The sequence below is a fragment of the Penicillium maclennaniae genome (genome assembly GCF_028827695.1).
Source record: "Penicillium maclennaniae strain IBT 15551 chromosome Unknown utg000001l:1.0-3280838.0:1.0-3283122.0, whole genome shotgun sequence".
NCBI classification, from domain to species: Eukaryota; Fungi; Ascomycota; class Eurotiomycetes; order Eurotiales; family Aspergillaceae; genus Penicillium; species Penicillium maclennaniae.
In genome coordinates this window covers 2,205,158-2,228,897 of record NW_026623213.1, presented here as the reverse complement: position 1 = coordinate 2,228,897, position 23,740 = coordinate 2,205,158, and the positions used below count along the sequence as shown (strand labels likewise).

At 51.4% G+C, this 23,740-nt stretch overlaps 13 protein-coding genes across 13 annotated transcripts; 3 read left to right on the top strand and 10 right to left on the bottom strand.

Annotated features, from left to right (window-relative positions):
* Positions 1-416: 416 nt before the first annotated feature.
* Positions 417-1,862, top strand: N7477_000858 (uncharacterized protein; the record flags this gene model as incomplete). Its single annotated transcript, XM_056962521.1, has 1 exon — positions 417-1,862. One exon carries the CDS (start codon positions 417-419, stop codon positions 1,860-1,862), a length of 1,446 nt encoding a protein of 481 aa, XP_056827524.1.
* A 344-nt stretch (positions 1,863-2,206) lies between these two features.
* On the bottom strand, positions 2,207-3,212 carry N7477_000857 (class II aldolase/adducin family protein; the record flags this gene model as incomplete). The annotated part of the gene is made up of 3 exons (XM_056962520.1): positions 2,207-2,563; positions 2,636-2,943; positions 3,002-3,212. 3 exons carry the CDS (start codon positions 3,210-3,212, stop codon positions 2,207-2,209), a joined length of 876 nt encoding a protein of 291 aa, XP_056827523.1.
* Positions 3,213-3,609: 397 nt separating this feature from the next.
* Positions 3,610-5,840, bottom strand: N7477_000856 (alpha/beta hydrolase; the record flags this gene model as incomplete). The annotated part of the gene is made up of 5 exons (XM_056962519.1): positions 3,610-3,864; positions 3,909-3,969; positions 4,031-4,105; positions 4,143-5,406; positions 5,465-5,840. The coding sequence occupies 5 exons, from the start codon at positions 5,838-5,840 to the stop codon at positions 3,610-3,612; spliced, it is 2,031 nt and encodes a 676-aa protein (XP_056827522.1).
* Positions 5,841-6,882: 1,042 nt separating this feature from the next.
* N7477_000855 (uncharacterized protein) lies at positions 6,883-7,618 on the top strand (the record flags this gene model as incomplete). Its single annotated transcript, XM_056962518.1, has 4 exons — positions 6,883-7,041; positions 7,074-7,154; positions 7,184-7,421; positions 7,452-7,618. Coding segments are annotated over 4 exons (645 nt in total), but the record flags the coding sequence as incomplete, so codon positions are not given.
* A 163-nt stretch (positions 7,619-7,781) lies between these two features.
* N7477_000854 (uncharacterized protein) lies at positions 7,782-8,153 on the top strand (the record flags this gene model as incomplete). Its single annotated transcript, XM_056962517.1, has 2 exons — positions 7,782-7,950; positions 7,999-8,153. The coding sequence occupies 2 exons, from the start codon at positions 7,782-7,784 to the stop codon at positions 8,151-8,153; spliced, it is 324 nt and encodes a 107-aa protein (XP_056827520.1).
* Positions 8,154-8,296: 143 nt separating this feature from the next.
* N7477_000853 (uncharacterized protein) lies at positions 8,297-10,093 on the bottom strand (the record flags this gene model as incomplete). The annotated part of the gene is made up of 2 exons (XM_056962516.1): positions 8,297-8,472; positions 8,539-10,093. 2 exons carry the CDS (start codon positions 10,091-10,093, stop codon positions 8,297-8,299), a joined length of 1,731 nt encoding a protein of 576 aa, XP_056827519.1.
* A 978-nt stretch (positions 10,094-11,071) lies between these two features.
* N7477_000852 (uncharacterized protein) lies at positions 11,072-11,911 on the bottom strand (the record flags this gene model as incomplete). The annotated part of the gene is made up of 1 exon (XM_056962515.1): positions 11,072-11,911. The coding sequence occupies one exon, from the start codon at positions 11,909-11,911 to the stop codon at positions 11,072-11,074; it is 840 nt and encodes a 279-aa protein (XP_056827518.1).
* A 127-nt stretch (positions 11,912-12,038) lies between these two features.
* Positions 12,039-12,626, bottom strand: N7477_000851 (uncharacterized protein; the record flags this gene model as incomplete). The annotated part of the gene is made up of 1 exon (XM_056962514.1): positions 12,039-12,626. The coding sequence occupies one exon, from the start codon at positions 12,624-12,626 to the stop codon at positions 12,039-12,041; it is 588 nt and encodes a 195-aa protein (XP_056827517.1).
* A 495-nt stretch (positions 12,627-13,121) lies between these two features.
* Positions 13,122-13,576, bottom strand: N7477_000850 (DUF3759 domain-containing protein; the record flags this gene model as incomplete). Its single annotated transcript, XM_056962513.1, has 3 exons — positions 13,122-13,291; positions 13,361-13,501; positions 13,561-13,576. 3 exons carry the CDS (start codon positions 13,574-13,576, stop codon positions 13,122-13,124), a joined length of 327 nt encoding a protein of 108 aa, XP_056827516.1.
* A 1,616-nt stretch (positions 13,577-15,192) lies between these two features.
* On the bottom strand, positions 15,193-16,035 carry N7477_000849 (esterase/lipase family protein; the record flags this gene model as incomplete). Its single annotated transcript, XM_056962512.1, has 1 exon — positions 15,193-16,035. One exon carries the CDS (start codon positions 16,033-16,035, stop codon positions 15,193-15,195), a length of 843 nt encoding a protein of 280 aa, XP_056827515.1.
* A 458-nt stretch (positions 16,036-16,493) lies between these two features.
* On the bottom strand, positions 16,494-19,025 carry N7477_000848 (Zn(II)2Cys6 transcription factor domain-containing protein; the record flags this gene model as incomplete). The annotated part of the gene is made up of 5 exons (XM_056962511.1): positions 16,494-17,309; positions 17,364-18,007; positions 18,068-18,235; positions 18,312-18,483; positions 18,609-19,025. The coding sequence occupies 5 exons, from the start codon at positions 19,023-19,025 to the stop codon at positions 16,494-16,496; spliced, it is 2,217 nt and encodes a 738-aa protein (XP_056827514.1).
* A 545-nt stretch (positions 19,026-19,570) lies between these two features.
* N7477_000847 (uncharacterized protein) lies at positions 19,571-20,430 on the bottom strand (the record flags this gene model as incomplete). The annotated part of the gene is made up of 2 exons (XM_056962510.1): positions 19,571-20,142; positions 20,220-20,430. 2 exons carry the CDS (start codon positions 20,428-20,430, stop codon positions 19,571-19,573), a joined length of 783 nt encoding a protein of 260 aa, XP_056827513.1.
* Positions 20,431-20,893: 463 nt separating this feature from the next.
* On the bottom strand, positions 20,894-22,567 carry N7477_000846 (uncharacterized protein; the record flags this gene model as incomplete). Its single annotated transcript, XM_056962509.1, has 1 exon — positions 20,894-22,567. One exon carries the CDS (start codon positions 22,565-22,567, stop codon positions 20,894-20,896), a length of 1,674 nt encoding a protein of 557 aa, XP_056827512.1.
* Between the last annotated feature and the right edge of the window lie 1,173 nt (positions 22,568-23,740).

Sequence of the window (23,740 nt, the reverse complement as noted above, 5' to 3'; positions counted from 1 at the left end):
AGTCTCGAGTCTGGTGCGATTTGACCGTGCTTGGGGGTTAGTTGATAATGATGTTAGCCAAGGCAGGGTGGAATTTGGGATGTTACCGTGTTAAATTGCTCTGTCAAGATCCAGCGTCAACAACATTCCAGATCTCAAATGGGCCAGACTCTCACGCCCCTGTATAAATCCCCGTCGCGTCCTCGTTCGCGCATGTTGTGCTCCATCGACAACGACAACCATGAAGACGACAACTGCAACCCTGTTCCTGTAAACACGGGTGCGTCCATTCATTAGAAGAAACTCGAATCTACTGACACTACGATCATTTTATCACCTCACCACTTCATTCTTTTATTCGATCCCTTCTCAGCGGTTCAATCCTCAATCACAATCTGTCATTACTTCCGACAATCATTCATTGAATCTCCTTTATCATGCTGTGGAGCACTACTCTACTCCTCCTGGCTGGCGTGGATTACGCCTTGGCTTCCCATGGCCGATCTCATGCGCACCGTCATCGTGCGCGGAACCATGCCCAGCCAGCGGTTGAAGGCGTTGAAATGACGGAGCCGTGGGGTTTGCCCTGGGCTGATACTGCTCCTGAAGTGGTGCATACCAAGTTCGAAACTCTCACCAAGCCCGTCGTTTGTAATTGTGCGCCGACAAACATTGGTCTGACAACAAAGATTCTTGACAATATGATCCCTCAGCCAACCTTGACGAAGCCTGAGCATGGGTTGACCAACCCAAAGGTCATGCAGCCAAAGCCATTCCCTTCGAAGCCAGCCCATATCATGGCCCTCGAGCCGGAGTCCATAAAACCAGACGCAACACAACCACAGAACACAGTGTCAACTTCCACTCATTCAGAACTGCAGTCTCAAACGACCCCCGATGAAGTCACCACCATCCACATTCACAAGACAAAAACGGTTACAGCAACTGTCACAGTCACCGCATCAACCACCAAAGTCACTGCCGATGTCACAGCCCCAAGCGGTACTACAGTTGCGAAGAGCAGCCCACCCAGGGAATCAGTCGAGGCAAGGCCAAAGCCCGATCCCACCAGGACAGAGCAAGCACCGCATGTGCTCCAAACCCTCGACAACCTACCCGGTCAAATCCCAGGAGACGTAAACCAGTTCCTCCCCAGCATAGCAACCGTCATTCCAGTCCCTGGTCTCCCCAGCCTGGACCAAGTCCTCCATCCCGGCTCCCCAGCCGTCTTAGACCGGACCTCCGTCCCCTCAGCCTTCACAAGTAAAGGGTTCGGCGGGCAAAGTTCCCCGTCAGGCAGCAACATTCACTACAAAGGCAACGTCGGCAAACCCTGGGGCAGCAACATCCTTTCGGTGAGCCCGGAAGCCGCCCATAATTACAAATACGTCGTTCAATTCAACGGACCCCAAAGCCAACCCTGGACGGTCGTGATATGGAACAAAGTCGGGCCCGATGGCAAACTGGACGGCTGGTATGGGCACTCCGCACTGACCTTCGTCATTGCACCGGGTGAAACGCACTACGTCGTGTTTGACGAAGACGCGGAAGGTGCATGGGGTGCCGCGCCTGGAACAAAAGGTCTTCCTACTGACACCTGGGGCGGATATACGTCCACATGGGGCGAGTTTAGTTTCGGGGATAGAGAGAATAATGGATGGTCCGGGTGGGATGTGTCGGCGATTCAGGCGCAGATTGCCGGCCATGACGTCCAGGGAATGAGGATTTGTTTGGCCGATGGACAAGGATGTTCTATTATTACTCCGGGAGCCGCAAAGGTTGTGAATGCTTACACGGAGTCGAAGAGGCATCATGATGGTATTGGGGGTGCTGCTAGCCCAGGGCCGGTGAGGTTAGTTTGTGATCTGGATTATCAGGGATAGATTGTCCCCGGTGTAAGGATGGGTGTATATTTGTTTCTTTCTTTTTTTTTTCACTTATTCTTTATCGGGAGAGAGAAAGTGGGGATTATTCGGAGCGAAGGATTCATGTATTCGAAGGATTTTTCATTTCACACACGAACCTCATGTTCTCTTGGCTTCTTAGACCACGCCCAAGACCACAGCCCCCGTACCTTGAACTGTACCAAAATACTTGAGATTTATTAGACTGTTCATTTCGTCTCATTCACTGGTCGATTGAGGCAGGAGAACAAAAAGCAATGCAGTCCGACATTTCCAATATCGTTAAATTCACCCCTTGGAGAAGCTACGACAGGCCATTCTGTTTAATTAAGATACGCCCCTTTGCTCTCTTCATGAATCACATCGAACAAAGGCTGCCCACTGAACCAGCCTGCGAGAGGGGTCCCCACCGTCTTGTAGGTGAACGCCGCATCAGCTTCGTCGATTTTCACCGTCTCACCTCCGCGACCAGCTGAAGCTGCGTCTGCAAGGAGCTGTGCATAGCAACATTTCTCCAAACTGACAAACCAAAAGACAGTCTCTTCTACTGATTTTCCAACAGTCAGTAGACCGTGATTCTGCAAGAGGGCGGCTTTCTTATCGCCTAGCTCTTTTGCGATCTGTTTACCCTCTTCCTCAGCCAGCACGACACCGTTGAATTGTTTATACACGACATGATCCTATTTCCCTGGTCAGAGCTGGGTACTTTGCACCTCATCACCTCATCAACCAAAAAAAAAAAAACAACTCACATTATGGAAAGCACACGCATCCTGCGTAATGATATCCAGCGGCCGACCCAGCGAACAGAACGCGCGCCCATGAATACTATGGCTATGCGCTGCACACAAGACATCGGGTCTAGCCTCATGGATCGCCGAGTGAATCATGAATGCCGCGGCATTCAGTAACCGGTTCGGACCACCATCAATGACCTTGCCGTGGTGATCGACTTGAATCAGGTCCGACTTTGTCATCAACGAAAAGGCCCGACCGAATGGGTTGACCCAGAATGTAGTGGGGTCTACGGGGTCTCGGAGCGTAATGTGGCCCGCGACACCTGCAGCAGTGTCAGTAGTCTCGAGAATATTGCGCGGGTCGACTTTTAGATCGGTTACCTTCGTCATAGCCTAATTTCCCGAAAATGCGAAACGCCGCAGCGAGACGACCCTTGAGATACTCGCGCTCTTCGAGCTTGTTCTCGAATTTCGGCATCGTAGGCATCTGCATTTTTACCTTGGCGGATTCGGCGCCTGCAGTCTGCGATGACTGCGGGCCTTTGGCGGACATGGTGGAAGGGATGGTTTCGGTGGTGGTTGAAGGGGCCATAGTGGATGAGTTCTTGCGAAATGGACTCGATGGAAAGAGGTCGAGGTTGACTTTCAATGATCTCAGACAACTACATTTTCATAGAAGCGGGGTTGCTGATCTTCGATCGCGACAGGATTGGATGGAAGGCAACCGAGGTTGCGGTGCCTTCTCCGCTTCTTCCGCCTGGCTCAGTTAGGATTGAGATTGGAGGCCCGAGGTTATACAAGAGATGAAGTACACATTTTATGCTATTCAAGTGTGTAAATGCAGAGCATGTCCCAAGTAGTCACAGTAGTTGAAGATACCACGGAAGATCGCTAGAGTATCATAATGGCGTCAATCTTGTAACAACATGGAAGAAAGATGTGGACGAAAGAAAAATGTCAGCATGTCATGATGTTCGTTACAGCATGATCTATAAGGGCAGTCCGGGCCAGTGGCCCAGATGGACGTCGGCCAAAAGCGCGTTGAATAGTTTTTTATCAGCGTCATTCATGTCTTGACAAAGGGCGGCAGCTTTTTGAGGTGCGCCGACGAGCGGCTTCAAGTCCGCTTCGCAGAGCGTTCCGGGCGCAGGCAGATCGCCATTTTGGAAATAGGTGCGGATTGACTTGGCAACACAGACTGAAGGGGCCGCAACAGTGGTGTGCTGAGTTTCATCCACATTAGTCTGAACACGTCACTTTACATGGAAAATGGCTGAAACGAACTCACCCCTTCAGAATCTTGTTGGAGTAATCGGGACCCGGGGAATTGTTGCGACATGTGCTGTGCGCTGTGTAACTTCAAGTCAGCACGGCGTGATTTCACCTAGATCGGCGGTACTGATTGCTTACCTGTTCAGCGATGTTACAGGGTCAAGTGTATTCGCCACAAACAACATCGGATGAGAGGTAACACCGCCCACGGACCTAGGAATGATTAATGTTGATGGAAAAACCCTGCTACCTAGACTCTAGACTCTTACCTGTGAATTTGTATTTGGCCTTAGCCTTCCAACCGACACAACTCAGCTCAAGCTGAGCCCAATAATCTCCCAGTGTGGCACTATCGGCTCTAAGATGATTCCACTCAGCTTCAAACTCTTCTATACTCCAACGAGTCATATACTCTGCGTCAGTGCAAAGTATAGCAGCGCTCGCATAGAGACTATTATCCTGGCCCCGCGAACATTCCGGTGACCAAGGGCCAGCAATACTGCATTCACTCGTCGGACACGCGGAAAAGTGACTGCGATGCTTGAAATCCGCCAAAGTGACCGGGTTCCCCTTCATCAGCTCGCCCATGTGATATGACAGCACTGGGAACGCAAGTAAGGGTTGATAAACAGCGACGCGAAGAAGGGTCTTCAAGTCTGTCCAGGTCACAACCTCGGGTCCCCGAGTCGCCGATGCCATCACGGGGATCGACATATTAAGAAGCTGGTCCTCGAGTGTCCAGTATGCATCCATGATGGCTTGTGCTCCTCCTTCCACGAAAAAAGGACAGTTATTTGAACCGGCGGCATTGCAGTACTGACCAAATTGATTGAAGATGGCATCGGCATCAACAAGTACACTTGGGCCGCGGTTTTCGTAGTACTTGTCCATGTTGACGACACCGTCGAGGACAGCGCGTTGGACCCGATCGGGGAAGAGGGCTGCAAAGGTTGTGCCAAGAAGAGTCCCATAAGAGCGACCCCAATACAAGAGCGGCTCCTGATCGATACGCCACTGAGTGCGTCGCAAGATTGCACGCGATTCATCAGGGCCGTGAGTCTGATCAAAGGAAACCTGTGCCTTGAGACCCTCTTTCTCACGCCATTCACCATGGCGCTCAATGATAGTGATCATGTCTCTCGCGACCAAGGGAGTACTCACATACTCCATCATGGACTCATTCTGATGAGCTAGATCTGCCATTTCCCAGAAAGAACATCCCGAATTCAGAGCCTGAGTACGCTGCCAGTTTCTAGCCAGTGATTGCGGGCCACTTCCAAGCATGCCTTCCGCCGAGACTTGCAATTCCCAGTTGCGCTGGGATGTGGGATCCGGGAAGCATGTCAATGCCGGCGTCGTGGACCCTACGCCTCGAGGGTCAAACCCAATAATGTCGAAATACTTCTCGCCGCTTTCAGGCGCCGGGAAAACAGGATCACTCTCCGCATCGACAATCGTCTGTAGATTGCGACCAGTCAAAAATGCCTGCAAGGTTCCAGGGCCACCCGGACCACCTTTCAAGGTAATGAGAAGGTTGTTCTATTGCAAGTAAATGCTTAAGCGTCGACTGACCTGGGTTAATCAGAACAGCACCTCCATAGCGAGGGTCTCCAACTGGCACTTTCGCTGGAATGCGAACCACAGCTAACGTGAATTTCCGGTTGTTGAGATCAGAGCGATTATAGTCCATCGGGACCTCCAACCGAGCACACTGGAAACCATCTCCGCAGTCATGATACTCTAGTGATTCCGAAGGAGGGGCGCTCTCCCAGCTAAAACTGGACTCTAGTACAACCACCGAGGGCTCAGCAGAAGACTCGAGAACCACAAACCATAGATACGCCAGGCCAACCACCACCGCAATGATCGATCGTCCTACGATGTTTCGCCTTGACCGGAATGTCCGCGGGGTCGGGGCCGGGCGAGGGTCGATCAATTTCCCGTCCATGGCTCACGAAACTTCCTGATCCACCAGGGAGAAAACACAAACACCAAGTCAAAGATGGGAAATACACCTCTAAAAGATAGCATGCGTAGGCATTTAGAAACACCAAGATCCCTCTTCAGGAACTGGCAAAGGTAACCAGATGAAGATCTGGAAAGGCGGCGCTGAAACCATAGTCGATCGTAGGGGGTCCATCGAGTGGGAGGGGCAGAGACCCGACACCTATCGTGGGTCGCAAATAATGGCGGTCGCGTTGATCCCTCACGATACGCTCAGCAGCGCGAGCTTATTGGAAACCGGTAAGCCATAATATTGGCTGACGCATGCAGGATGAGAGGGTGGGACACGGCACTGATAAATTTAATGCGTTTTGATGGGTTGCTGTTGATGCGTTCCTCTCTTTTCGGATTAGTGCGTACAAGCTAGGGGCATCGCTGCTCGATATGTTTGGGGCTGAGATGCTGATCTGTTTGTGCAAACTGCTGATCGCGAGCTGGTGATGCACTACAAGGTCCGCTATTACAGACGATGGGGCTGAGTTGTCGATCGCGCTGCTTTTGTGATCAGTCCAAATCGGCACAGACGCCTCATGTCATTGTTTTCTGCTTAATGCAAATTGTGTTATCCTTGGCCGCACTACCGTAGAATTCGAAGACACACAGGCTTTCTTTCCCAGCGCCCCAATCAGATTGCATTTGTTCGCATTGAATTGGGGATATTGCCCCACTTCACCGCACCCTTGCCTCCGCCTCCATGATATTTAGATCCAAAGCTTCATCTCTAGAATCCATCATTAATCATCATATCTCTCATCATTCACATTTCATCGTCATAGCATCAAGTAGATTCGGTCAAGAAATGTCCCAATAGATGAAGGATTTACCAGGGTCGGATTAATCATCACGGCTTGGCAGCCACATAACCTATCTCCCGACGCATCACGATTTTTCTGATTACGATGTTCGCCTCAACCCTAAGCGCCGTCGACCTTTATTACATTATAGATCTATCTTACATTTTGGGTCTATCTTTGTTCTGACAAAGCAATCTTCTGTACACACAGGAGTCATTATCAAGATACCAGTCCGGTGGATATCATCCAGTCAACCTTGGAGACACCTTTGAAGATGATCGTTACAAGATACATCACAAGCTAGGGTGGGGTGGCTTTTCCACAGTTTGGCTTGCGAAGGACAGAGAGAGAGTTGATCCCTAACTCAAATAGCTTATTCTCAGCTAATCTCACGCCAGTCACAATCAATGGGTCTCTTTGAAGATCATGACCGCAGATTCATCGGTATCGCGAGAGCTGCAAATGTTGGGATTCCTGAAAAGACATTCCGGAGGAGAGAATTTCCTCGAATTATGTGATTCAACTGCTAGACGCCTTCACCCACGAAGGCCCTAAGGGGGTCCACCATTGTCTTGTAACTGAACTACTAGGCCCTTCAGTTGACAAGGTCCTCTCAGACTACCATGAGAGCCACGATAAGATCTGCTCGGAAATAATACTCCGAATGTCTACGCAGCTTTTGAAAGCTGTCAAATTCATTCACAGTGCTGTCCCTCTGTATTTATGCGCGAGTTAATGCCATTGTACTCACTTCTTCCTAGACATTAGTGGCCGAAACATCGCATTTGGTTGCACTCATTTATGGAGAAAGACAGAGGAGCAGCTTTTTGATGTTCTCGGTTTCCCGGAAGTTGAGCCGCTAACCCGGGTTGACGGCACGCCTTTAGGAACTGGATTGCCGACCCAGCTGATCAAAGCAGCAGATTAGGATGAGTGGATAGACGAGGATGACGAGAGATATCAGGCTCTTTGATTTTGGAGAGGCTTTCTTTCAAGGACAGTTTTGATTATCGGGTCGACCTATGGCGCATAGGTTGTATGATACGTCAACATATCTTTCCTTGAAGCAGATATACTTACGGAGATAATATATGCAGATTTATGCTTTCTTGTTCACGACATGGCCATTCTGGTATCTTGGCGAGGATGAGGTCCTCGTTTTCCAAATGATTGGCTTTGTGGAGAGATTGCCGGCCGACTGGGAGTCTCAGTGGACATCAATGTTAATAAGGTCGAGCCATGATCTGGAGCTAGATAAAGGTAAATAAATTAAAACACAAATAAACCTATTGCTAATTTTGCCCAAAGATTACGGACCATCGAAGCTTGAACGGAAGTTTGCTGGGTTGATGCCTAATCCGACACTTAAACCTCTACTTCATGTGATTCAAGGATTGATGCGATTTTTACCATCTAGTCGCCTATCTGCAGAGGATGCACTTGATTTGCCTGGCAACGCTTAAGAATTTTAAATAATCTTAAAGATAGATCGCTCATCTACTATGAAGAGGAGCCGCGTCATCTAATACGGCGAATCATCTAACATACTGTACTTTTTGATTGCTCTCTCGATCCGGGATGTTCTGGGCACTCCTTGTCAAGCCTCCTACAATCCTTGGCCAGAATAATCTGTATAGGCAACATTGTCCGTCCATATTTGGCATGCACGTTCACGATAATCATCCGTCTCCATATACAAATTGAGGTCCTCATCAGTGGCATCAAAAACAAAGTTCGATGCGGATGTTTCATACTGGCTCCACTTGAGCGACGAATTCCTATCTACTCAAGCCATTAGCTATACCAGCGTCTCAAACCACTCGCACACTCAGGTGCATCTAGACGTACCTTTCAACTGATTCGGATCCCTCCTCGCCACAAATGCAATCCATCGTCGATTCATTTCCATCGACAAAGCCACATGCCCAGAGACATTCTTTACCGGCGGATAAAACCGAATCGGCGTAGTGAAACCCCCCGGCAATCCCATCTCATAAGCTAACTCGGCCCCGTGATTTGCAAAGCCAGGTCCCAGGCCGTAGAAAAACTGGATTGGGACCCCTGTCACGGCTGCTTTGAAGTGGAAGCTGTACGTCGGTAGACCGAGTCGCGACCATAGCCTGGCCATGTACCGTCTGGGCGCATGTGAGACATAATCGCCCAGCAGGGCCGCGGCACGGCGGTATTGAGAGCCACACGGGAGATTGGCGGCGTGCAGAGCCTTGCACCAAGGGAAGTCTGGCGGGAGAGAGTAGGGTGGTGCTTCGCCTTGTCCGTCTTCTGGATAAAGACTCAATAGCTGCTCGATGACCGAACTTTGTAGAAGAGGAAAATTGGACTTCAGCAAGGTTGTGGTCTCATTTGTCGAGTTGGGAAAATATTCCGACGCAGTCAATTTGATCAGACCCTCGTCAGAATTACTGCCCAAAAGGAGAGGCACACGGGCACAGTTGCCATCATGAATCTCCCAAGCAGCAGGCCTTCGTAGAAACTCGCCATCTATCACTGGACCCCATCCCCCTTCCGTACTCCCTTCAATAGGATACATATTATACAACGAGGTCCCGCGAAGACAGTCAAGCTTATCCTCCGCCATCGAACAGTTAGCCCCTACCACTAGCTTGTCAAATCCAGCCTGCATCTGCTCTATCTCCGGTAATGCAGCCCCTGTAGCAAACCCACTGACTATAATGGCACCACTGAACAGTTCAGCGCCACCATGTCCTCCATAGGCAATTAGCTGCTGCACAACACTGACTCCGCCTGCAGACTCGCCCCAGACGGTCACCCGGGCCGGATCACCACCAAATGCGACGATATTCTCTTGGATCCAAGCCAGGGCCAATCGCTGGTCTTTCAGTCCCAGATTGGTCACCCCCGCATTTAAAGCCTCGCTTCCTCCTGGGAATCCGAGAAAAGAAAGACGGTAATTTAGACTCACGGCGATCATGGGCTGTTCTTCAATCACAGATCGTTGCACAATATACGACATATTCCACATTGGGTCTGCGGAAGAACCCTGATGCAGGCCTCCGCCGTATAACCAGACTAAGACGGGGAGGCTGTCCGCTGTTGCTCTGGAGGGTCGGATGATGTTCAGGTTCAAGCAGTCTTCGCTTTGGGTCAGTCCCAGAAGCTCGTTGGAGCCAAAGCCATAGCATGTGTTCCCGTAGCGAGAGGCGTCAAATGGAGTGTCATGATCGTAGGTGGTGTTGATAGGCTTAGGATTGTCTAATCGCGGGGCTTGAGCATAAGGTATCCCCAGGAATAGATCTTGCTGGAAGGAGGGGAGGTGTACGCCTTGGATGGTCCCATTGCGCGTAATGGCTGTGGGGGGTGGATGATAGGTGCTATGAGTCGAGACAATACGTGCAAAGATGAATGGCCATATCAGGTTCCTCATGATTCTGGACAATCTATTCACAACGATTGTCATGCCGCCGAGTTCAGAGAACTCCCCTGTAATGATGATAGTATCTTCCTTCAATAAGTAATGTCGATGCATTCAAGTATGGAAGTATGCAAGGGGTGTATGCGCAATGTCATGCCTTTGCTATGCATGTCTCGTGGGCAACGATCGTGCATACCATCAGCCTCGACCCAGCTGTAAATCTCCCGGGTCCAATGCTGGAAATTACGGGACTACCGCACTCATCGAAATACTCGCGGCATTCCACACCAAAAACATGCTGTATACCGCTCTCCATTCCCTTACGCTCCAATGTCCATCATGCTTTGGCCTGTCTAATCGCTTGCAATGATATGAGTCGTGCCCGTCCGCGAAATCTTGCCTCGCGCAAATCCAACACCGCTCTCGCCATATCCGCACCTGCTCCTGCATAAACACCATCGTCTATGCGTACATCGCCCCAGGACCTGATTGAGAACCCGCTTGTCAGATGCTCAGATCTAGAGTTGCTTCCAATGTGAAGATACGTTCTTAGTCCCGAATGTCTCAATTAGACACCCACATCGGAACGCTAAATGACGTTCAATTGCGCGCGGATATTTATTTAATGCCATTTAGTTCGTCCTGCCATTGAATTGCCCTGGATTCTGGCAGTTTACACCATAAGTGACCTGTTTCTGTTGAGACCACTTCCACCCAAGACTATACAAGGTACTGACCGATGTTATCCGAGCTGGCCAAGTGGAGTGAGGCTAGTACAGGTCTTCTACTTCTTCTTTTTTTTTCTTTTTTATCTTTTTAATTTCAGTTCCATGACTTGAAATACATTATACAGAATATCCATATATTTACAAATTAAATGAAGCTTGTAACATAATTGTCGACGAGATTTCCGGATGGCCTTCAACCAAGTCAAAACACATCAAGCTCCGATGATAAACCACAGCCAGAAGTAACCATGACTCGCGAACATCACGCCAACTTCTTCTTGGTCACCTTTTCACGACCAGGCGTGGAAAATTCAACCTCTTGCAAAAATGCAACGAACGAAGGAATATCATCATAGTCCATCCACTTCTCGCCCACCCTCTTCCTGATAGACGGAAGGATACTATCCACAAGATGGCAGAGCCGATCATAGTCGCTAAGCGAGACACAAGGCGTGTATTGCTCGAGCCAGATAGCAAATTCCGTCACGGTTTGGTATTTGCGCTGTGTTGACTCGTGAAACAGTTTGATGGCAGTCTCTTTGGGACAGGATTGGCCTCCAACTCCGGCAAGGAATGCGCACATGTCGAACCAGGTCACTCTGCGGAGCTGTTTGGCATGCGCGACCCACTTAGCTTGTAAGGCAGGCACCAAGGAACGCTTTGCGGTGTTCACCTTTCGGTCATCATTGTAGTAGGCTGGGTGTTCGGCGAAATGGGATTCCATGAGGGTGAGGAACTTTCGTACTTCAGGGAAATTTTTGGCTCGACAGGGCGCGAGGCAGGGGTCGGGGGCCACTGGTGACATCCGTCGTGGGCCTGTTGGTGTGTTGCTGGGTTCTGTGTGCATGGGTAGCATTCGGCGAGGGCCGGTCGGTGCATGGCTGGATGGTTCGGATGAATGTAGGCTGTCTTGAGGTGCAGTGCCTGCTGTCTCATCGGTGTTGTCGGGGGTTTCTTCATGCTCGGAGGCGGAGACGAATGACTCTCCCTCATTTTCGTCGGCAGCATTTTTGGCGTCTACTTCATCCTCCGTTTCGTAGTCCTCGGAGCCCAGCTCCGAGTCTGGAGCTTCGCTTCCTTGGTCTGTTGTGGCGGCGGCCATAGAAGTCGTCTGATTCAATTCATCAATGGCCTCTTGTGTCTCGCTGTGACACGAACTGGAGGGATGAGGTGTAGTCGGTCGACCACGCTCGACCGGGGGACGGGTCTGAGATCGGGAGCCCTGTTCGCTAACTGAGGGGGGTTCGATTTCGTGTCCCAGGAGCTGCAGACTTGGACGGGCTCATATTTTCTTCCACTGATTCATTCGAATTGGCGGCGCGATTCGCTGCGCCTTTCCGAGCCGAACCCAAAATCGTGATCTCGTCCTTGGTTTCGCCATTGGACATTGTATTGTAGGTACCATTGAGGACACCATTCCCATTCTGCTGATAAGCAGTCGTTTCTAGACTGCGTGTAAGTCGACGCTGAGCTTCTACTTGGAGACGAACTCGCTCGCGAGCTTCAAGAAACAATCTTTGATCTTCAAGGTACCTGTCCTGCATCTCGACAAGTAACCTCCGTTTTCTCATATCCTCGTTCATTTTCACCATCCGCTCCAGTAGTTCATCCACCGGTCCCTGCATCTCATCATATGTGCGTTTGAAACTCGGAAGCGGCACATATGGGGGCTCGTAGATCGATATATCGGGTACTTCATCTGGATTGAACGGCAACAAGGGTTGCGATCCATTTCGCGAACCCTGTTGCGATTTATTGTGATTGTCGTCCTGTTGATTTGCGGACGCGGTGTTCCTGACTTCCATCTCATCGGCCATTCTGGCGGTGGCCGAAAGGCATGTCTCGTGGAATCTCAGGTTTGCGGGGACCGACTCTCAGGAAATTATCACCGGATGACATATCCACGCGGAGGTTGAACCTGCATATGATGGATCCAAATATTTTGCGCCTGTATTTGGCCGCGCGGGCAGGGGGAATCGCCCGTCAAGTGCGTGGACCGAGCGGTCAGCCTGACTTGGACTCAGGAATTCCTGGGTCCCAGTCAGCTCTGGCACCTGAATGGGACCCAGGATTAGTCATAAAATCCTGGGTCCCAGTCTATCAGTTCTGGGTCCCACTCAACTGGAACCCGGCGGTCAGCGTAAAGCGGTGAAAGTAGAAAGCGATGACCATAGGCTACCATCTACGTCTACAGAACAAATATAGACACATGTTTACTTGGTTGATCGCGATCCTTCATTGGTCTCGACTAATATGGTTCGTCATCGTTGGTATCAATAATAGAAACGTGAGGCTGCTCTCGTTTCCTCGCTTTACCAGCGGCCAGACTGCTCCATCTGGCGCTCGGCGCGCTCCTGGGCGTGGCGCTTGGCCTTCTCGCGGTCGACGAAGTCCAGACCCCTGGTCTCGACCTCACGGTCAACGAAGGCACCGATGAGACCGGCAACGACCTCCTTGGCCTTGGCGTGGTTGTCGATCGTACCTGAAGAGAAAGCATGCGTTAAAAAAAAGAGGTTCCAGGTCATCAAGGGAGAGTTGAGTATGGTCGTACCGTTGCGAGCCTCGTGGTCCTCGTAGGCCTTCATGGCCTCGTAGGCAGCGGCACCACCGATCAGCTCGTGGGAGAACTTGGCCTCGTGCTCGCGGGGCGTGTTCTGGAACTCGTTGTAGTGGCGAGCCTCATCGGATTCATCTGTGGAAAGCGAGAGTCAGATCGAAGATCTCGCGTAGAAGAAGATGGGTGTGACTTACCGTGGAACCAACCCATTGTGCAGGAAGTGTAGTTGAAGTGGTAGAGATAGAAGACGGTGTGTAGTGGGAGATGGTGAAAGGGAAAGAAAGAGCTGTGAGAGGGTAGGTACTTATAGCCCCTCCATGAGCTCAGCTCAGCTCGTCTCCAAACAAAGCCCCTGATCGGAGAGGGCGAGAGATACCCAGAGGTACCCATTGTCTGGTTTCCATCGTCTCCATCGGATACGTACGGAGGAAGCGCCAAGTAAGCTTAGTTGTGTAATGGCCTCCCGATTCAGAATAGCCCGGTAATAAATAGCGACGGGCTAACGAAATTAGGAAGTGGGCCTAGGTCATGATTGGGCCAAGTGGTCAAGCTTCCCTCGACCAGACAATGGAGGCAAATCGACTCATTGGGAAAATTCTCGCAAATCACCCCTAATCCGAGGTCGGAGTCATATCAAACCCGCCAAGTGTTTCAGAATCCCGGACGTGGAACCATTATTTCGCTAACTCACGAGACGGGACCCAATTGAGTTTGGTCAACCTGTATGGAGTGTGACGCAAGCAACGAGGGGCATTGGATGCGGTGACGCCACACCGGTGTGGGGGAGTGTGGCACTGACGAGGCGGTGTTTCATACCATCGCCAATAAAAAGGCCTAGTGACGCGACCGAGCTGAGGATCTATGAATAGTACCGACAAACTTGGTGTCATCTGTTGCCTCACTGCACCCCTGAAATTAGGCCACCGTAAATAACTGTGGCGGTGGTGGTACCAACCCATGGTTGACCATGGATGGAGCCTGCGCCACGGAGGGGCTCATGTTCGGTCCATCGGCGTTCATCATGCCGATCCATGCATTGCATATGTGCGTAGGGCTACGATGCAAGTGACGCAAGTGCATTGCCATGTGTACAACAGGAGACTCATGAAGAGAAAATGAAAAGGCTACATGAACAAACGGAGTTTTTTAGGAATAGGTTTACGGATGCTATGAGGGAATTCGAGCTCCCAACTCACCGCAACATGAAATGTGGCGTAGCTTCGTAAGGTTCTGAGCTTAGCGGCTTGGTATACATGACTTGAGGATCAACACTGGGCACCATAGGGCTCCGGGGCTCTCCGTAAGGCGTATGGTGAGTACAGATTCACCGCAACTTGCTCGTAGAATCATCTAGCATCGTGGATTCCGCAATGCCCGAATTCGGTCCGAATCGGACGCCGGGTGGGTACTCAGTAGCAATGCACGATTACCTATAAGGCTGCGCCTCTCCTGCTAAGCGATCCATTGATAGAATGGTCTCCAGTACCCGACGAACTTCGCTACCGCGAGGCAATCCCCTGTGGCCGGAATGCCGGTCCCAAAGCTAAATACCCTGCAACGAATCTCGCGGTAGTGATTGCCAGATATGGTTGATCTTCACGTTCGCCTAAATCCCTCTCATCCTCCATCAGCAATTTCCTGCTCGTGATACGAACAAGAACCCAATCGTGCCAGAATGCCTTCCATGGAGACACCCAAAGCAACCACACTTTCTTACCACGAATGAAGCAATATCACGGTCAAGACCAAACAAAATAGTGTATTAGCTATTATGTACAAGTTACAGCCCAAAAGCCCAGACCCCATCCCATTAATTAATCGACTATTCAGCGCTTCTTTCCAGGCGACCCAAGCAAGCAAACAAATTTGCGATCCGGCGTCTCGTCCAGAACATTCTTCACCAAGTTCCAAACATTCAAATCATAAGCCTCACCAATGTGCCCAACGGGATCTAAAGGACAAACCGACTGGATCCACAGATTGGTCACACCATCTTCATCAATAAAAGCAGTCTTAGGCGGAGTGACAAGCTCATCGTATTGAGACGCGATAATGGTAACTTTGTTACCCTGCTGCACGATAGGGGTTCCATCATTCAAGCGAAGAACGGCAGCGCCACCGGGACCGAGATCGTCACAGGCGCCGCAGCCGACGGTATCGAGGACATCGGCCACGACCTCGTGCGTCAGATTGCCCAGAAGATAGGCCAGGTTATAGAGGCCGGCAAAAGTGGTATCGTGCGTTGGGGGTGCAATGGCGGCGATTTTATCGATGAGACCGGACACGCCCTCGAACTTGGGCACGTAAAGAGATTGGAACGCGCCTTCGGAGTGTCCGACAAGGTCGACTTTGCTCTTGCCCGTCTTGTCAATGACTTCGCGAATGAAAGCTGCGATTTCAGGCGCTGAATCGGCGATATGCTGGAGACCTCCGAGTGACGGGAATCCCTCATAGGCACCATAGGTCAAGGAGTAGGTACAGTAACCCTGGTTTTGCAACCAATACTGCATGTAGTTCAGATCTTCATAGTAGGTGGCGCCCAACCCGTGCAGGAGCACGACAGGGTTCGAGTCGGAAGTGCAGGAGTAATCGTTGATGCCAAAGATGCCGGCCTGTGCGGCCGTCGCGCCGAGTAGGACTGAGGCGAGGGTTGAGCGGAGAAAAGGCATGGTTCCGTGGAATGAAGCTCGACAGTTTGACGGGAGGCGCCGTAGCGTTGGGATTTTATGATTTTGCGGGCGAGCTTGAGAGCGGGCCACGATCTCCTTTCTTCTCATTTCCTTTTCATTTCCCTGATTAGCTTTGGATCCATCGGTTCCTGGCACTATCGATTGTCAATCTGAGACAGTGTGCTGTGAGTGGTTGAGAGTGTGGGGAAGTGGTGATATTTGGTTTAGCTTCATCACCATCAAGTGGAGACTTTTGTAATCTGGTCCAATTGAATGTGATGAGATGGATTGTTTTGGCCAGAGCTGTGTGATTAATCACGTCCATACATGTCAGCTGCTTGCAAGCGGACAAGACCTGCGTTAGGTTGAATTGAGGAGAGTTGTTCCATTGAACATTGAAATGCTTTTGAAAGGTTCGCTGCTAGGGGATATCTCGCTCATCATACAATCATTTAATGCTAGTTGTGCCGACGTTGCCGTTCATCCCAAGAGATGGGTAGCAAGGAATCAAAATGGTTCAGGGAGAGTCTTGGTTGAGAGGAGAGTTCTCTCGAACAGATAGCTCTGGCATTGCACTGCCCCAGAGTCCCAGGGCGTGGCGTTTCTCGACAAGCTGAAGCACCTCGACCATGAACTGGCGCTCGGGCCCCCCCATCGGGAAATGCCTCCCAAGCCACGCGCGTCGGGAAGGCCAGGCGATTGATCATGTTCCCCGGGGCTGTTAGAATATACCATTCCAAGGATCGACAGATTCCACACCCCAAGTCATACTGCTCCATCGGGGTGACCCGGTCCACCGGTCGCTTATCAATGGATGAGAGAATGAGTCGGAATGAATAGTAGAGGCACATGGTTTGTGCGAGCAGGAGATTGGGGTAAACTAGTTTGGTGGGAGTGAAGATGGCACCGGTGCGTAGGTCTCGACGTTGGAAGATCGGGAAGTCTTGGTCTTCAGACTGCTCGACTTCTCTGGGCGCACCGTCCGGATAGCACTCGACCCAGTCAATGACCCATTGCCGTAACTTGGCGGTGAGCTTGGTGATGCCGTTCCAAAGAGTCGACTGCTTGACGGCCATCTCATGCGTACCCATGACGGCCTCATGCTGCTTGTCTTGGAATGCGTCGGACTGGGCCAGCAGGCCGGGAATTTCCGCAGCAAGGTCCAAGAGGTGATGTAAGATATCCTTGGTGGTAGTGCCCGCTGACCATGGGATAGTCTTCCATTCTTCTTGGGCCAAGAATGATGGTTTCCTGGCCGCGAGTGCACCGCCAATCTAGGTCGTTAGCGTTTTTTCCCCTGAAGCATAGTGGAATAAGTATAAACGTACCCAATACGGTCGTAATTCAGTAAACATGAGATGCTCGACTCCATACATATGATTCTCCGGTCCTCGATGCTCAATCAGGCGCACTGCACCTCGAACATGAGCGGACACTCCACTTTGTGTTGTACGCTCCACACTCTCAAAAGCAAGCAGAAGAATCACTGTAACCAGCGTTGACTCGGCCTTGCAACGCTCAGGATCATTCAAGGCATCTTGGAGGCCGCGTAGCACGCGGGGATATAGTCGGAAGCCCGAAGCCTCGATCTGCTTATTCTGAACGGATCTACCAAAGAAGGCAACTGAGACAGCCTCGTAGGCATCCGAAATAAGAGGTGAGAACATCCGGATTCCCGCTGCAGCTCGCAGAGCACCCGCACGGCCAGATTTGATGTCCACTTCCGGAGCAAAGGCGTCAACAAACCGCTCAACAAAGACATCGACCACAGGTCGCTGCGTATTCATAATGGACATTGTGCGGGACGACGAAGAGTCAGACCCGCTCCTTATAGACATTTCATCTTCATCGTCGTCCTCATCAAATTCAACTGGATCGTCAAAGTTAATTGTGTCAACATCTGACACACGGTTGCGGACAACCAGAGTGGATACGGAAGAGCCACGCGATTGTCTGCCATACTGTTTATATGCTGTAGGAACAAATATTAGACAATGAACGAACAGCCTAGTCTTACTTCTCGACTTCTCACCATCATGGCCTTCCCATGGGCCCACAGGCACCAGGTCATCCTTCAAACCGCCATGCGCGGTCCGGATATCCCTGACCAGGGATGCCACCACGCGCGGCGGCGCCGAGCGAATAGACTCAAATAAGCTCTCAAGCTGGTCCAGCCGCTGGAGATCTTGGGCCTGAGACCCTGCAGGTTTTGAAGAAACCCCATTAGCGGACATTCGAAGACTCCGAGGGTCCGACAGGACCCTATCTATACATACCATCTTGCTTTTCATCTACACGCGCCCTCAGATCGCGAATCTCGTTCCTTAGATTCCGAATTTCGTCCGCCTGGCTAATAGGCTGCGCGTCCTCGTCGGGCACATACTCATACACGCATTTGGAAGGATACCCATGTGCACAGCACGCGTGGCAGGGCTTGACTCGGTCGCACTGGTCGGATCATCATTAGCTTGAAAACGTCTAAACCCCATAGCCTCACAACCCCAGTGGAACGTCAGGAACGGGCCTGGGATCGGGAACGGTCCCTCCCGAGGGGATCTGAGCACGGTTCTTACCTTGACTTTGCGGAGCCGGCAGACTTTACAGGATCGCGACTGGCGATTCGGCTGTTTCCTGGATCGCGGGTCTGGGACTCGCGTGTCGGCCATGACGCTGTCGTGGGAGGAGAATGGAAAAGCATCATGGACCAACGGCGCTGCGGGATTTAGGCGAGCCAGATTTCCGCCGTGCGCGTCCGAGATCTCTTGCTCGGAGCTTGCGGTGTGGATCTCCTTAGGCCCAGTTTCGGGCCTTGGGAGCTCTCCTGCTCCTGGCCCGCTGATAGGCTCTACCGAGGCCGTTCCAGCTCCGCCATTTCCTCCGGGTCCGCCACTCTGTTTGTTTATTGGCGCGTGTCGTGTTGCTAATTGCACACCGTCTGTCAGTCGCTCGATGGGGTAATGAGGGGTGGGCTGAGACTTGGATTCGAGCATAGGGAGGTGGTCTGAGGATCTAATGGTCGGATGGTGTGATGGTCTAATCTGATAGAGCGAGTTGACAAATTGATCTGTGTGACCGCTGAAGACCACCACAGGCTCAGAAAAATGACAATGGCATTGTTACTGCCAAAGGTTTGACACTTGGTGTCGTCTTATTGAACTGACACGAAGCAGGTACCAGGCGGTAACTGCTGGGGACTCGCGAAAAAGGGTGCTTTTGTTGGTTTGGGCCGCCACGGCTTTACATGTTCCAGACCCAATCGTGTCCACTTGGTCGGTCCAACACATACAAAGTTCATTCGCAGTTCAATTGACATCAGTCAATCTCAATTCAAGTCAATGCTATCCGGTTCGATTGGGGGCTTGGTCTGACCAGGATAGTCAGCGATAAGGAGCCACGTAGTGATCGGCGCGCACAAAGCTCAGACCTCAGGTGAAGCTATGACCAGCCCTGAAGCTAAGGAAAGCAAACATATAGAGAACTTCAATATACTTTCATACACCTAGCGCATAAATTCTGTCGCTTTTTTTGGTGGCGATCATATCTCCTCAAATGCTCGCACAATAAACGACTGCCCGTTAATAAGGAGCTTCTCCCCAGGAATCCTCCAAGCCCCCTTTCCCTCGCCCTCAAATCCAGTCTTCATAGAAGGCACCTCCGCCGGCTTAGGACCGACCACATACTTATCCTCCCAAGCCCCGCGCCACTCCTCTCGCCTAGCACTAACCTCCTCACCAGACCGCTTAACAACCCAAGTTCCAGTCTCATCCTTCTCCTTCTTATGAGTCTGAGTCTGCTGGAACGCCAAATATGTGCCCCAGATCCTTCCCAAGAAAGTCTTGGTAAAGCTAACCTCAGCCCCCTCGCCAACCTCACCATGCTCAGACTCTAGAATCCACGAGATACCCTTCTTTGCACCCTCGGGTCCCTCCCTGAAGGGCAGCTCGCTCCACACTTCCTCGAAAGCGGTCATCGGCGCACCGGGAAGGTCAGGGTGCGGCATCTCGCCGCTCTCAAGCTCGTCGCCGTTGGGCAGAGGGCTAAACTTGGCCACGTCGACGAGGCCAATTTCATTAAGCGAGTCCAGCTCGCGAGTGAACGAGACTTTCACTAGGGAACTGTTAGTGTGGGCTCGGTAGGTGGAATCGCGAGATTCCATCCAATTCCTTATGGAGAGGACCACGCACCAGGTATCTCGTTGGGGTTTTCCTTGATGGCGGTACCGGCCATTGCCCAGTCAATTGCGCCTGACTTCTTGTCCATGCGCAGATCCAGGAACCAATCGCCCACCGTCAGTACGACGGTATCGGTGGTCTCCTCTGGGACCCCGGGGACCCACCGTAGCGAGAGACGGGTTGTGAAGCTGCTGATTGAGCCCATGGCGGAACCGGTGGTCATTGTTACGGTTGAGATGAGATGATCGTGGAAAAGGTGCACTGGATCAGGAATCTTGCAAAGTGTTGTATTCCAAATGGAAATTATCCAGGCGGGATCGGCACTGTGGACGAATGGAGAAGCTGCAAGAGACGGATCCTGATTGTTCTGTGGGAAAGTTAATCGCGACCCTTAGCGCTATCCCTACCACGCGGGGCGGAAATCCACTTCGAGTAAGTGTGTCCGCTTAATATATTACTTTTGTATGCAATTTTTCAAGTTATGTTCACTGGACTGCGCATGGGCGCTGTCAATTGGTGCCACAGGATAGGATAAGCTGATTAAAGTCTACCCAAGTAAGTGTACGAAGATAACTAGAATAGAAAGTGCCAAGCGATGGAACCAGGAAATGAGGTCAATGATAAATCAAAATAGGATTAATCGTGTATTCGTCATAGCATAAGCATAACTATCGTACATTATTTACTTAAACGCGCTGGTGGCTAGTAGTAGTAGCGGTGTTGTCAAGGTCAGAGTCCACGCGGGGATCCATCTTGTTGGCAATCTTGCTGTTGTGGGGTCCGGCGTTGGTGCTACTTCCAACACTACCGTGGTGGTTGTAGCTGCTACCAGCATCGGTGCTGTCGGTGCTGATGTGAGGGTTCACGCCAGCAGTCTTCTGGGCCTGCTCAAAGGACTTGGTGGTAGTATTGGGGTTGCCACCCGTGTGCATACCACTGCTCATGCTGGAGTGGTGCGTCTTCTCCTTGCTCAGATCACTGTCGACACGGGGATCAACCTTGTTGGCCAGGTTGCTCTCATGGGGACCAGCGGTGGAGGAGGCAGGGCCGGTGGCGCGGGAGTGAGTTGAAGGAACACCGGTGCTGCCGTGGCGGTTGGAGAGATCACTGTCGACACGCGGGTCGGCAGTGTTGGCGATGTTGCTATCGTGGGGACCATAGTTGGACGAGCGGCTAGAGTCGTATGTGTTGTGCCCAGCACCAGTCAAACCAGCACCAGTCATACCGGCACCAGTCATACCGGCACCAGTCATACCGGCACCAGTCATACCGGCATTGGAGTGGTGGCCAGTGGAAGAGGTGTTAAGGCCAGTACTGCCGTGGCGGCTAGAAAGGTCACTGTCCACGCGGGGATCAGCGGTGTTGGCGATGTTGCTGTCGTGGGGACCATAGTTGGACGAGCGGCTGGAGTCGTATGTGTTGTGCCCAGCACCAGTCATACCAGCACCAGTCATACCGGCACCGGAGCCGTGAGTGCCGTGGCTGTTGTGGTGGTGAGCACCGGCAACACCAGCGCCAGCAACACCAGCGGCCATTCCAGCACCAGCCATACCGGCATTGGAGTGGTGGTCAGTGGAAGAGGTGTTAAGGCCAGTGCTGCCGTGGCGGCTAGAAAGGTCACTGTCCACGCGGGGATCAGCGGTGTTGGGGATGTTGCTGTCGTGGGGACCAAAGTTGGACGAGCGGCTGGAGTCGTATGTGTTGTGCCCAGCACCAGTCAAACCGGCACCAGTCATACCAGTACCAGTCGTACCGGCACCGGAGCCGTGAGTGCCGTGGCTGTTGTGGTGGTGAGCACCGGCCATACCGGCGCCGGCAACACCAGCACCAGTCATACTAGCGCCTGTCATACCGGCACCGGAGTGGTGACCAGTGGTGTTGTCGGCAGAGCGGTCGCTATCGACACGGGGATCGGCAGCATTAGCGATGTTGCTATCATGGGGACCGTAGTTAGAGGAGCGGCCAGAATCGTAGTTGGTGGTGTGGCCGGTGCCGGAAGCAAGAGTAGAAGTAGCACCAGTGGAGGTGGTGTGATGGGCAGTGTGGCTGCGGTCGCTGTCCACACGGGGGTCGGCAGCATTCGCCAGCTTGCTATCATGGGGGCCATAGTTGGAGGATTGGTGAGAGTTGTGGGTAGTGCCAGTCAAACCGGCACCGGTAGAGGTCGTGCCAGTAGTGGATGAGGTGTTGTACTTGGAGTGATCGCTGTCTACACGAGGGTCGGCAGCGTTGGCGACATTGCTGTCGTGGGGGCCATAGTTGGAGGAGTTGTGGGAGTTGTGGGTAGTGCCAGTCTGCTCGGCCTTCTCCTCCTTGTGCTCAGCGATAGCGTCCTTGACCTTATTAATGATGCCAGACATATTGATGGTCGATGGTTAATGTGGAGGTAAATTTTGAAAAAAGGTGGAAATGTGCTGAAGAAGACTTGGAATAATTGCAAGTATGGTAGATTGAATGGATTGTGATAATTAAGACTCAAGTCCAGCGAGTGATTGCCTTTTTATAATGCTGGACGAGCCACAAACCGTTTACATCGTGAGACACAAAGGAACCAAGGAATGACGTTGGTCGTAGTAGGATCCTAGATCAAGGGCAGCAAGATAATCATCATGTCGATCTTTTTTAATCTATCAAACGGCGGTTAAGTGGTCCAAGGAAAGCGACCCATGTGTCAGATTGTGGGGTGGAAGCTATTTTGGCAAGGAACTGGGTCTATGATGACATCGCAGAACGTCATAACCGGATTCGGGACAGCGCCACACTCTGGAGATCAACATCAGCCTTATGCACAGAATTCAATTCGAAAATAGAACAGCCCCCGATACGCGAACATTTTTGGTTAGACTGGAATATTGCGAAACAGACTAGGATAGCTACCGACGTGAACAAGGTGACCCTTGTAATCTACTGTCCCTTTTGCGTCATGTTGGACTCGACCAAGAACAAGATAACAACAAACACCTCGTACATATCGTCGATCTTCATTTCTCAATCCCATGGAACCAGGGACCACCAGGCAACCAAATGTCTCAATCATACTGGGATAATAAGAATGACGGCGGTGGGCCGTCTTTTCTACCCCGGGGTCTCAGGACTCCCAGGCCAGGGCAGTGTGGGCAGGATTAGGTCATAGCTCCATTAACTTGAACCTCGACGACGGACAGCCCGCCAATTCAAACACGCCACTTAGATAAGGTCGTTAATTTTTCAAACCTTGGCTAGTACAGTACAGCACACTTCCCATAGACCGCTCGTAGCATCGCGTTGCGTCACTACCCCGACCTCGGTTTCAAGACGCACGTGGCGCCATTCTAGTACATTCTTTCCCAGAAGTTCTCAAAACAACCAAATGAACCAAAACAACCATCTTGCCTGCTCAATAGCCTCTCTTGATTGATGGCTATGCTGCGACAACCAGTGTCGTCATCGCTCTGGTCAGGTGAGCTTGCAATGATTCATGTCCCCAGCCATAACCGTAACGTAAAACAAATGTAACCTTTGTTCAAATTACCGTGCAAACCCAATATTTCCTG